The sequence below is a fragment of the Haliotis cracherodii genome, unplaced genomic scaffold, assembly GCF_022045235.1.
Source record: "Haliotis cracherodii isolate W230 unplaced genomic scaffold, xgHalCrac1.p SCAF_16, whole genome shotgun sequence".
NCBI classification, from domain to species: domain Eukaryota; kingdom Metazoa; phylum Mollusca; class Gastropoda; order Lepetellida; family Haliotidae; genus Haliotis; species Haliotis cracherodii.
The window spans coordinates 445,882-459,792 of NW_027266271.1; the positions used below are offsets into that span (position 1 = coordinate 445,882).

Here is a 13,911-nt window from a genome sequence, read left to right on the forward strand (position 1 = left end):
ACATTATACATGTGGATATTTAATTTACAGTTTTTTAGACAATTATACAATATATGTTATGTTTTTTGGATAGACAATAAATATATGCTTTTTGAATATAGTTCTGGTTTTCACTTATGTGGAACATTGCTGTTTTCGCTGCAGCAAGGGTGAAAATGGGACACGAGCATTCCAGTAGATAAAATCAGGGATGTTGGATCATTGATCATATGAAAATGTATACTGCTCGTGTTCGCAATGAATGTGTACAGCGGACAGTGCCTGAAAGTGTATACTGCTCGTGTTCACCATGGAATTTGACACTCGGACTATGCCTGAACATGTATACTGCTGGTGTTCGCCGTCTAAGTGTAAACTTGGACTATATCTGAACGTGTATACTGCTGGTGTTGCCATGAAAGTGTACACCCGGACACTGCCTAAACGTGAATACTGCTGGTGTTCGCCATGGAAGTGTGCACCGGACAGTGCCTGCAAATGTATGCTGGTGGTGTTCGCCATGGAATTTGACACTTGGACTATGCCTGAACGAGTATGATGCTAGTGTTCTTCGTGGGAGTGTACACCCGACTATGTCTGAACGTGTATACTGCTGGTGTTCGCCATGGAAGTGTACATCCTTAGAGTGCTTTAACGTGTATACTGCTGGTGTTCGCCATGGAAGTGTTTGCCCAGACTATACCTGAATGTGTATACTGCTCATGTTTTCCATGGGAGTGTACACCCGGACTATGTCTGAACGTGGATACTGCTGGTGTTGCCATAAAAGTGTACACCCGGACACTGCCTAAACGTGAATACTGCTGGTGTTCGCCATGGACGTGTACACCCGGACTATGTCTGAACGTGTATACTGCTGGTGTTCGCCATAGAAGTGTACACCCGGACTATGCCTCAACGTGTATAATGCTCGTGTTCGCCTTAAAACTGTACACCCGGCCAGTGCCTGAACGTGTTTACTGCTCGTGTTCACTATGGAATTTGACACTCGGACTGTGCCTGAACATGTATACTGCTCGTGTTTGCCATGGACGTGTACACCCGGACTATGCCTTAACGTGTATACTGCTGGTATTCGCCATGGAATTTTACACTGGGACTATGCCATAACCTGTATACTGCTGGTGTTCGCCATGGAAGTGTACACCCGGACTATGTCTGAACGTAAATAATGCTGGTGTTCGTCATGGAAGTGTACACCGGACAGTGTCTGGACTTGCATTGAATACTGCTGGTGTTCGCCGCGGAAGTGTACACCCGGACTATGTCTGAACGTGTATACTGCTGGTGTTCACCATGGAATTTGACAATCGGACTATGCCATAACATGTAAACTGCATGTGTTCCCCATGGAAGTGTACACCTGGACTATGTCTGAACGTGTATACTGCTTGTGTTCTCCATGCAAATGTACACCCGGACAATGTCTGAACGTGTATACTGCTGGTGTTCGCCATGAAAGTGTACAACCGGACTATGCCTGAACGTGTATACTGCTAATGTTCGCCGTGGAAGTGTACACCGGACACTGCCTGAAAGTTTATTCTGCTCATTTCTCCCATCCAAAAATACACCGGACTATGTGTCTTGGGTACATAATACTTTTCGTGTTCACAACGGATGTCATACACATGTCTGCTGCGTCGTGTCAGCACGTTTAAATAATTTCCTACTCAAGCTTGCTGAATTCAGAAACAGAACAAACGTACTCTGCGTGATAGTATTTATTATATGTATCTGTTTTTCAGGGTACATCATCATAGATATCTGATAATCGAGTACCGATAAATGACAACAATTACGTTGAAAATGCAAAATAATTCCTTCCCAAGTATTTTTTGCTTACAGTTGTAGCCAATCATGTCCGCCATATCTTTATCACGCAGTGTAAAAACTAGCCACAATGGTAATATATTTTACGACTCATAATCAACAATAATGTGTCTTATCTTGATATAAAATGATATAATCTTTTCAAACACTGTATCAGTAAATAATTACAGTAAAAGGTTTTAACACTGTAACAATAATGAATTTTCAGTAGCTGGGGAGTATGGGCGGCGATCCAGCACCAACGGCAATTAAGTTTGATGAACAATATAGAAAATGTATTATGGATAAATACACTTTAAGTACAATAAAATAATCATATAAAGAACATACATTTTATAAATAACATTCATAAATGGCACATATCATTTCAATATCTATGTAAATTTGAACTATAGCAAGAGATTATAACAACACTTTGAAACAGTAACATTATGTGACAAAATCATGTTTTCCTTCAAAAACCTTTTCACACGTAAGGAAACCATGTAGTATTTTTAGCTCCCCGTCATTTCTATTCTAATGGATATGTGACACTTGAGTGACATGTATATGTTAAGATATTTGATATGCGTTTATTCATTGGATTCAATGGTGCCAATGAATGGAAATAATGCATGGTCACATGTTACAACTGTGATTCATACTTCTTGTATTTCTATTACTGGTACACATGCTGAACGTAGTCGCTCCAGGATCTCGCATATAGTGTAATGTTATCCGATTGCGTGAGGATATCATGGCGTTTGCATAATTTACATTGACATTGTACTGTTAAAACATCCACACAAAGAGAAATAATTTTGAGGGGCCATTAGACATTTTTTGAATGTACCAATACGATAGATCCAAGAAGTAAATAGGAGTTATTTTCAAGTTTGTTGACCAGCAGTTTTATTTCGATGGTGGAGAACTACTGTTTGGATTATTTAGCGACGAGCTAAATATAAAAACAGATATACATGCCCAAGCAAGCAAAATTGACTAGAACCAATATAAAGGTTGGCAGCAATAGCATCTAGCAGTATCGCAGTGACTACCTCACACTGACGTGGTAGCATGTGTTTGACTTTCACTGTTATCTTTAATCTCCAATTCAACAGATCCGGTGTCCGAATCCGTATTATCAGAGATGCTGCACATTCGGGCGTCCACACTCAAGTTTTTCACACTGTCCTCCTCGTTAAAATAACTAGTATTTCCAACTGCCTCGTCCAGTAGTGAAGCCTCATGGTGGTCTTGGAAGGGAGCCTCCAGACTGGATTTGCTTGCCTTCCTGGAACTATCGTTTTCTACCGCTATCTGCACACGAACAACGCTACCATTTGATGTGTCTTCAAGTCCATGAGTACCATGCTGATTCTCTGGCCTAGCAGATGTGTCACTTTCGGTCACAGCACTAAGGTGTCCACTAAGACTGTCCTTCAGTTTGCTCCACTTGGAGCCATCCGTGTTGGGGCGCCTCCCTCGGTGCCCAAGTTCGATACCACGACGTTCCTCTTCTACCTTGTGCAGACTGGCATGAGAAGTGGCCCTGGACTGCGTGAGGACACCTTTGACAACACTTAACCAAGGGTCATTATGATGATGGTCATTTATTGTTGTGTGCATTCCAGATCCACGAACGATCCCAGCAATATGCTTCCACTTTTGAGCCTTTTTTAATACAATGCCTTTGTTTTGCTCAACACTCTTAATAGCTCTTTGGCTCTTCCTGATAGACTTCTTCCTCTTTTTGGAACTTCCTCGCCTGTGCGAGGTATTCTCAACACGTTCATTTTTCAAATCATCGGCAAGCTTCAGATATCTATCCATAAATGTTTGTGCTAGGTTTCCAGCGTTATGCTGTTGCTTCCGCCTTTTCTTCGTTATTCTCAGCACAGTCTTCCTACGTCTGGGTCTTGGAGTGTCATCGGTTGTCATGCTGCTATCATCATCTAAGCTATCCATTGAGCTTATTGACGTCACTGATCGTGTGTCATCATCATCTCCATAACTCTGCATTGTTTTCACTAATTCAAGCTTATCAGATATGTCCATAGCAGCTACTTCCTTTTGGTTCAGCCTCATACAGTTAACCTCTGTGGAAGATATTATGTGCAGGAATGTGCCCATTCGATGGAAGAACATGGCAATAAACTGGATGAGCAAACCGATACCAAATATAGCCATGAAAATAAGGGAGAACGGCTCGATTGTTAGTGCAGTACCACTCTCAGACTTGCATGGAAGTGGTATGGCCAGTCCTTTGCCGTGACTCTGGGCATTTGTATACTGTAGAGCAAAGATGATAACCACAAATAAGGCATTCAGAATGAAGAACATTAGACTCATCTTGTTCCTCAAATGGATAAGGTCTTTTTGCATCTTCTGCTTCTGCTCCTCACTGCTCTGTAATGGGTAAAGATACCTTTCAATGAGATCTTTCCAGAAGCGTATCTCTTCCTGTCCAAGGTATCGTGTCCGACCATGTCCAACTTCCGGATCAGAAATCCAGTATGGTGAGTACTCATCATTATGGATGTGCATCTCCTTCTCATACAGGGGGTTATCTGCAACAATTCAAATACAGTTTCTGTGGAAACACAAATGATCAGATATGGACTAAAATAACCTTTAGTTTTATGAGATCATACGGAGAAACACTTATGTCGTTTCTATGTCATTTCCTTTGTTTTGGAATGAGTAGCCCAATTTTTTAAAGATAAATGTGTCCGTAATTACTCACGTCTTATCACGCCTTCTGTATTGAGATTGTTTTGCAACGCCTGCTGCTGAAGGAAAGGCGCTGGTGTGTCCAGGTCGTAGGTAATGCCTTGTTCATTCGTGACCTGTATCGTTGGCGATGATGGATTGGAGGTCAAGCCGTTCTTCATGTTATGTATGGACGTTTCAAGCTGTTCCAGTTTCTCAAGGACAGCGCCAAATTTACTGGCTGTGTTGTCAACTTTAGGCCGAGGACAGCAGATGCACTTGAATAGGTTTCCAAAGGAGAAGCCATAATCACTATCCACCTGTAAATAAAGTAGCTTATCTGTAGTTACTATTCTGACGACCTTATTGTGCTCAATTAGATTTAGATGTTTATTATCAATTTATCAAACATAAGGTTGAGTTGTTGGGTTTATTTATTTTATAATTATTAATATTATTCCATACATATCACAATGAGGGACACAAAAATGAGTTTCAAACATTGTACCTATATGAGGAATCGAACCAATATCTTTGGTGTGATGGGCCAAGTTTTTTACCACTAGACTACCTAACAACACGCCAGACAATGCACCAAACTACTAATATGTAAGGAATGCCAATTCTTTCCATTGAGAAACCCCGACGCCTACACTGGAACTATTATGCATTGTATACTGAACCGCAAAAGAAACGTCACCATGGATAGATATATGAGAAACCTTATTTGTACAAACACAGTAAACATACTTTGAGACATATTAAAAAGATGAAACTTGGCAAAACTGATCATCAAGATTGAAATTAAAGTGCCAAATGTATGTTCTTAAAGTGAAACACAACTCTGAGAAAATGTCATCACAAGTCAGTATCTCGTGTTTCCGCCATGTGCATTGATGACTGCCGTGCAACGTCGAAACATGGAATGGATGAGGCGGTTGATGAAGGCCATAGGCACTTGAGCCCCACTCTGAGGAACGCCTGACGCAATTCAGCTGCAGTTGTCGGCCTTGATCGGAGGTCATTCAGCCGTCTTTGAATCTCGTCCCACAGGTGCTCAATGGGATTTAAATTGGGACTGAGGGCAGGTCACTGCATGGTTCTTATGCCATTCTGTTGGAGGAAATCTTGTTGCTCTAGCAGTGTGGGCAAGGGCGTTATCATGCTGAAACTCGTGGTTGCGGTGACCCGTCAAATGAGGTATGGCGTGTGGTCTAAAGACTTGATCAATGTACCGAGCTGATGTGACACCAATGCGTCTCCCTGGACTCCCTGAAGACCACAGGGCCGACCCTCTGTGCAAGACCAATTCCACCCCACACCATGATGCTCGGATCACCCCACGAGTCTCTCTCAACAGCACAAGCATTCGAATAACGTTCCCCACGGCGTCGATAGACTCTTTATCTGCCATCTGCTGTTGAGATACAGTAACGGCTTTCCCGGGACTCTTCTCCACTGCTGATGGCGCCAATACTAGTGCTGTGTTGCCGTTTAACGACGTTCCCGGCGATGACGTGGTGTCAGAATGGGTCCTTGGTGTGGGCTGTGACAGTGGAGGTGTCCGCACTGATGTGTCGCTGGTGTGTCCCCATGGTCTGTCGAGCAGTTTCCACAGCCGCAACAAAGCGATCTTGAAGATGCTGTCGCACTTTGTGACGATCCTGACGTCGGGTGGTGACCCTTGGTCTTCCACTACGTGGTCGGTCATCTGTAGTGTTGGTGGTCTGGTACCGTTGCTAGAGCATATGGTCCTTACGTGAACTTGAAATGCATTGGCTACCCACCGGGCGGTTTGTCCAGCTTGCAATCGTCCAAGGGCTTGGTGTCGGTGATTTCTTGTCAATCTTGGCATTTGGTAGCAATTCAATAACGAATGAATGTTATCCTATCTTGGTGGATTTTTATAGGGCAAGAAATGGGTAACGCATGTGCATTTCAATTTGCACGGAACTCACGTGCATCGGGTTACCATGGCCTTTGCCGTGATGCGTTTGGGCGATCGGCTTTATTGTCATCTGCTTTATTTTTTTTATTTCATTTTTTCCGGACAAGGTAATGTTAAATTTCAGAAACTTTGACAAATATTACCGAGATATTTAAATGACAACTTTTCATGCAATGCTACTTGGGGTGACGTGTCTTTAGCGGTTCAGTATATGTACATTGGTTAAGGCAACGAAGATTAGTATAGCAAATGTTTCACACAACATATGTATTATTTATATATTATTTATTATTTCAATGTTCAAATAGCGTCTACTTGTACCTTATCATCATTACTAAAGAGATTGATAATAGACTGGAAACGACCAGATTTCAGCTTCTTCTGGTCCTTTTTAGCCTGCTCGGCCTGGGTTGGTTGCATCACTTCTCTTGTGCCCCAGGAGACTACATGCAGGTTGCAGATGGAGTAGATCATCAATAGCATCGACATGCTTGGAATTGACATGAAATAGAGTGCACCATGCAATAAGCAGGTAAATTCCATGGGATGCATTATTGCTGAAATGATGAATACCCCAACTACAAATATCATAAATATAGTAGTTGGGGCACAGTATCCCTCCCTCTTCATTTCCAGTGCCAATCCTACAGTCACCAGCATCATCACCAGGGCGTACAACCCCGAGAGAATCGCAGCAACTTTCAGCTGAAACAGACAAAGTGACATTAGTCATGGCAGTATGTCATCCAAATTCAACAACATCAATATGTTATCATTGCGCCCTGGGGATCCGTGCATTTCAAAACTCTTTAACACATTCCTTACTTTTGTACGTGATTTTTAAAAAATAAAATTAAATGTTTTTCATGATTGTGACGCTTTAGCTTTTTACCTGTACGTTTGACTTGCAGCAGAAGCAGACAAGCAGGAATATTCCTATTGGAACCATATTGCAGATAAGAGAGTCCAGCAGGTCGAGTTCAGGGAAGGCTGTGTTGATGGCGCCCACTATCAGGAGGAAGATGGTGCCGGGGGTGAGGAGGGACGATACAAACAAGAGCAGCTGGTATGCCATGTACAGCGCGGATACGTTCTCATTGAGCTTGATGATACTGCGCCACTCATACAGTAAATCCAAGATGTTAGCCATGGTTGAAGGTGACCACCGTCTTCTCTGATTATAAAACTCCTCGAAACCTTCTGGGACATAGGTCAAGGCATCTGCAGCTGCACAATACTCAACTCGGTAGCCTTGTTGGAGTAGCAGTGTGCACAGCCATCGGTCCTCGCCTACCGTTGGGATAAAAAAAATATATAACTCATTTATGCATGGTGGTTTAAAATCTTTGATATGGCAGATTACCTGTTGTATTCATCAATGTTCCGATTGTATATACACATATAAGCATGGTAACACATCGTAGATAAAAACATCGTTCTCAAAATAGAATTTACCTGCTACATATACAGAATTCTAGACAGGAGTAAATTCCACTTGCCTTGATCATACTGTACATAGTGTCTGGCTTCGCTCGCCAAGGTAGTGTACTTTCTCATCATGTTGTCATCCATCAAAGCTGAGGCTCGGAACAAGCTGAAACAGCCAGGGCTACAGAGGACACACCCTGTCATATGCTCTGTAGCCTTCTGTAACCAATGGCTTACAGCATACTCAAATTTCTGGTACCACACCATAGGACCTGGAAGATAAATATGTCGGGAAACCATTAGGTTCTGCTGATCTTGTATTACCATGTAAACATAATGACAATATTTATCAATTAATATTGTCCTTGAAACTTACAATCTGTCACGACATTACTTTCGTTAATGTGACATATCTATATGCCCTTAACTAGGAGTAAGGCCTATCCTTATTTCTAAATTATACGCTCATCGTGTGCACATGTGATATGAAATAGCAAACTATCATACTACATTTTGTTTCATAGATCAATCAATAGTGACGTATGACATCACAGCCTCATACCCCCATCCATACATCCAACAATGCAAAACATATCTACACCAATTCCGCTTAATATGTTCAGGGCGTGACTAAATCACTGTATCGTTTATACCTGATAATGTCAAGAGTGTGACCACTGAATGATTATACCAGATTATATTGAGAGAGTGGCCACTGGTTCATACACACCCATATATACTGAGCGAGTGGCCACTGGTTCATACATACACATTTATACCGAGAGAGGGGCCACTGGTTCATACATACCCATATCTACTGAGCGAGTGGTCACTGGTTTATACATACACATATATACCGAGAGAGGGGCCACTGGTTCATACACACCCATATATACCGAGAGAGTGGCCACTGGTTCATACATACACATATATACCGAGAGAGTGCCCACTGGTTCATACATATCCATATATACCGAGAGACTGGCCAATGGTTCATACATACCCATATATACCGAGAGAGTGCCCACTGGTTCATACATACACATATATACCGAGAGAGGGGCCACTGGTTCATATATACCCATGTATACCGAGAGGGCGGCCACTGGTTCATATATACCAATACACACCGAGAGGGCGGCCACTGGTTCATATAAACCAATACACACCGAGAGGGCGGCCACTGGTTCATATATACCCATGTATACCGAGAGGGCGGCCACTGGTTCATATATACCAATACACACCGAGAGGGCGGCCACTGGTTCATACATACCCATATATACCGAGAGAGTGGGCACTGGTTCATACATACCCACGTTTACCGAGCGAGTGGCCATTGGTTCATACATACCCATGTATACCGAGAGAGTGGCCACTCATATATACCACTATGTACCGAGAGAGTGGCAACTGATTCATATATGCGTATACATACCGAGAGTGTGACTATGGGTTAGCTTAATATGGCACTATATGTCTAGCTCTGTTGGCAGAATATTCGTCCTTGGTCAATATAAGGACTTGAACTTTTCTCTTTCTTTTTCAATAACTGTTCATGAAACGAAGCTTCCATTGAAGTAGCCATTGCAATGTATGACAGGGCACTAGTATAGAAGTATTATCCACTTAATTTTATAGTTCAGTTTCACCTCTTGTTTTGTCATGTAACTATTATACTTAACTGGCTTCTTATCGGGTATTTTTGCTTTGATGAGGAGACTTTTTCAGGACTCTGCTACCTATTACATGATGAATTAACTATTTGGCTTCTAATCTGTTTTACTTTCTATTTATTAAGAAAACACAGTTACTGTTTTGACATTTCTTAACATCAGATTGATTCCAATATAAAGTAAAGTAAAATGACGAGATTAAATTAAAGAGTCTTATTTATTTCAGTCACCATCTGTTTTTTCGAAGTCAATGACTTGGATGGAAAACAAACTTTCCACAGGTGACTCCTTGTATATTAGTCGATGAGAGGATGAATGGTTCTGACCTGTTCCAATGGGATGGATGCGACCACACGCTGCTCCCACTTTATCGTTCTTTTTCATGCGGTCCACCAACAGTTGCACGGCAGAGGGTTTAAAGTCAACGTCTCCATCAAGGGCTAAGATGAACGTGTTGTCTGCTATTGTCTGTTTCCTACGAACATCTGGAAGTGGTTGCCCTACTAGTCGATGGCCGAGTAAGTAGTACATGTACATAACCTGGAACAGGGCGACTTTTTAATGGATTGAACGCATCATGGCATCTAGATGTCTGTACACTATTACAGCTTTGTGGATTTGTCTTATCATGTACGAAAAAATGATGATGATCCTAAGAGATAATAAATCCTAAAAAATACTGAATTATTTTACAGATACATATTACTCATAATACCTTAAGCTTGTAACACTGTTACCTGACTCCATCGCTTCTTGTGGCGTATTTTCGCTTTGTCCTTCATGTGAATGACCAGCTTGTTCTGTCCCGGTAGCGTCCACTCAAGCCTTCCTCCGTATGGTGTTGGGTATTTAGTGGGTGGGTCCATTTTAACTTGTGCTTTATGAACGTTACTGAAGTAATATATCACTGCTTATTACTTGAATATGCAAACGTTCAAATTTGGTACAAACATACACGTGAATCAATTCAAAATACAACCAGTTTTACTCCATATTCTAGGGAAAAGTGTTAACCTTACCTTTTCTCCGATTTTAAGCTGACACGGCATGATTAATAACACAAACGTAATCCTTTTTCAGCCCCCCATCGGTGAAACACATACATACGAGGGGCGATTGATAAGTTGTGAGCCTACCTCTGAAGGAGTGTGGTACGGATGAATTCCTTTGTGATGGTGATAGACTGATCAAGTACAGTGACATACACAGGAAGATTGTTGTATTGGACACATTATTTAGTTTAGCATAAGCTATTGACTGCAAGGGGGGTTATGAGATGACTTAAAATGAGGAAACAGGAAAAGCGAGCTGTTATCAAATACCTTTACAAGAAAGGCTTAACACCCAATGCCATATATGAGGATATGTTATCCCCACTAGGGGAAGATGCCATATGCAACAGTGAAAAGATGGGTGGCAGAGTTAAAACGTGGGTGATCGAGCACTGATGATGAACCATGTCCTGGTCCACCTGTTGTGTCTTCAACACCTGAAATGGTACAGCGAATCCTGGACATAGTCATGGACGACCGACGAGTGACACAGCGACAGATAGCCAACTTAGTGGACATCTCTTAGGAGCGAGTGCATTTCATTCTGACAGATATTCTAGGAATGCACAAGGTTTCTGCTCGATGGGTCCCCAAACTGTTGACAGCTGATCAGAAACGTCAAAGAGAGAATCTCTCAAGGGAGAACCTCAAGCTTTTGTAAGGTGATCCAGATAACTTTCTCAAACGATTTGTTACAATGGACGAAACATGGGTCCACCACTTTGAACCTAAATCAAAACAACAGTCTATACAGTGGAAACATGTCACATCTCCTACTCCAAAGTCCGTGCCTTCAGCTGGGAAAGTCATGGCATCCGTGTTTTGGGATTCTGAAGGTGTGATCATGGTGGACTGGCTTCCTAAAGGCCGTACTGTTACAGGGACTTACTATGTGGAACTTCTGAGACAGTTAAGAGAGGAAATCAAAGTTACGCGACGTGGAAAATTGACGAAAGGTGTGCTTTATCATCACGACAATGCTCCAGCACACACACCACTGATAGCAATGGCCAAAATCCATGAGTGTGGCTTTGAACTTCTCCAACATCCACCTTATTCACCTGATTTGCCTCCGTCGGACTATCATCTGTTCTCACAGTTGAAAAGGCATTTAGCTGGAACTCATTTCCAGTCAGATGATGACGTCATTACAGCGGTCAACAACTTTTTTAGTGACCAAGAAGTTGACTTCTACAAAAGTGGCATAATGGCATTGCAACATCGCTGGCAGAAGTGTGTTGACCTTAAAGAGGACTATGTCGAAAAATAAAATGCTTTGGTATCAAACTGACTTTGTTTTCTTTGTTAGGCTTAGAACTTATCAATCGCCCCTCGTACTACTGGAAAAAGAAACTGTGCTTCATATTAAGTGGTCTAGATTGAAAATAACAATATGTTATTTGGACATTTGTCTGATCTAATTTTATCATAACAAATACATTGACAAAATCCATACCTGGTAACAGGAAACAGAGCGAAATGTCCAAAAACGTAATATCGGATGTCAATATCGGATGTGATCACCATTGCGTTGATACAGGCGAGGCAGACGCACCATATTTTTGATAACAGCCTGGGGCATATTGTTCCAAATGTCAACCAAATAGTGACCCAATTGAGCTAGAATTACCGATTGGTTCTGGTCCTGTCATAGACGTCTTTCAATCTCACCCAAGACATTTTGGGAGCGGTCTGTTACAACACATGCAATATTCGGGCAGGCCTTATCATGCTGCAAATGCACAAAGGACAGTACATGACTCCGAACGATGTCGTCCCGGCAGGATTTGCGCTACCTTCGGTTCTGCCACATACTGGTCTCAACCCAAGATTTGTTCGAGCTGTCATAGTGGCAGTTTGGTATCGTTTCAGATGGATGTACCAAGAGAATATGGTTGTCTTGTTGAAGTCACGTCACACTAGGACGACTGGCTCATGGCACGTCGTGAGTGTTACCCTGCTGTAGATATCTCTGGCAACTTACTCTGGCATCATATTCACCGAGCGCACCATGGCATTGGATAAGCGTCATTTACGGTAAAACACAGGTGTTTTACGAGCACCTGATAGCTGATGCAACATTGTGTGTGCTGTTCACATCAGCACAAAACGTTTGTGTATCAAGAACCTAACAAACATGCAAACGTCCAAATTATGCACCGTGCATGAAGATGCACCTGCAAATTGTGAATCACGATCTTAAAATCGGAGAGATGTGTTCATAAATATGTATGGATAGATCCAGTATATAATTTGAGAATAAATATATTTTATTCAAATTTATATGAAGCACAGTTACTCTTTACCGTTGGTATATAATAAAAAAACAGTGAGGAAAAAACTAACCTTGCTGCAGTACTGATAACGTTCACTAGACTCTTCACGAAGTTGTTGACGTGAAATTCGTTCTCATCATCTTCGTGGGCTTCAAACGCATCGTCAAAGAAAATGTGGGCTGAAATCAACCAATGATCACAAAATCACAAACTAATGTTTGAAGTATTACATCTTATTGTAACAGAATTTGATATGTGAAATACAATGCACATCATACTTTCACATCTTCCTGAGACTTTTAGATAACTTAGTTGCTATTCGGCTAAGCGTACCATTGATATCGATGGGTTATTATATACAATACTATTCAACGAGAGTAAAACTATGTTGCTTTGATATTGATATATGTAAATGCGATTTTACACTAAACTTCAGAGCCGAACCTTGGCGACATGATTGAAGTAAACATAAACGACACGTTATACTGGTACTACCCTCATTACACAATTTGTCAAAATGTTACATACCTTCAATCTCATAATAATCTGGATCATAGACGTCGAAAAATATATAAGCATGTTTCCGTGTGCATTGGTCTAGGTCCAGTCTGAAAACATGGCACACAAAAAACATTAACGTATTGAAGAAACATACCTCTGATTGGTCTATATTATGAATAGTGTGTGATGTTAAGTAATATCATGGCAAGCCGTGCATAAGAAGGAAGGAACCTATTGCTGTGTTAAGATCAGCTGAATGTGTCTCTTTATCCAGAAGTCTCTTTATCCAGAAGTCTGCGTTTTCCTGACTGAAATACAACTATACAAACCTAAAGACGGATGTTAACATCTGCACCATTTCCTGTTCTGTCTCGTGCCACATAGTTGCGCATAAGTAGATCATGGGCGTGATATCAGTACGCAGAGAACCGCGTGTCTGCAGTGGATTTCCTGTCTCTTCTCCATCTACAGACTGGAAGATGTGAAGGCCGCCCTGTGTTGGACAC

At 41.7% G+C, this 13,911-nt stretch overlaps 1 protein-coding gene across 1 annotated transcript in view; it reads right to left on the bottom strand.

The window, feature by feature from the left end:
- Positions 1 to 2,339: 2,339 nt before the first annotated feature.
- The window catches only part of LOC139463333 (chitin synthase chs-2-like), a 28,099-nt gene continuing 16,527 nt past the window's right edge, over positions 2,340 to 13,911 (bottom strand). The window contains exons 7-16 of the mRNA XM_071244583.1: positions 13,735 to 13,898; positions 13,433 to 13,512; positions 12,975 to 13,083; positions 10,314 to 10,467; positions 9,903 to 10,116; positions 7,972 to 8,172; positions 7,365 to 7,762; positions 6,794 to 7,177; positions 4,559 to 4,844; positions 2,340 to 4,382 (exon numbers count right to left, since the gene is read on the bottom strand). Coding sequence (XP_071100684.1) covers positions 2,872 to 4,382; positions 4,559 to 4,844; positions 6,794 to 7,177; positions 7,365 to 7,762; positions 7,972 to 8,172; positions 9,903 to 10,116; positions 10,314 to 10,467; positions 12,975 to 13,083; positions 13,433 to 13,512; positions 13,735 to 13,898 — 3,501 coding nt within the window. The 3' untranslated portion in view covers positions 2,340 to 2,871. The remainder of the gene's footprint in view (positions 4,383 to 4,558; positions 4,845 to 6,793; positions 7,178 to 7,364; positions 7,763 to 7,971; positions 8,173 to 9,902; positions 10,117 to 10,313; positions 10,468 to 12,974; positions 13,084 to 13,432; positions 13,513 to 13,734; positions 13,899 to 13,911) is intronic.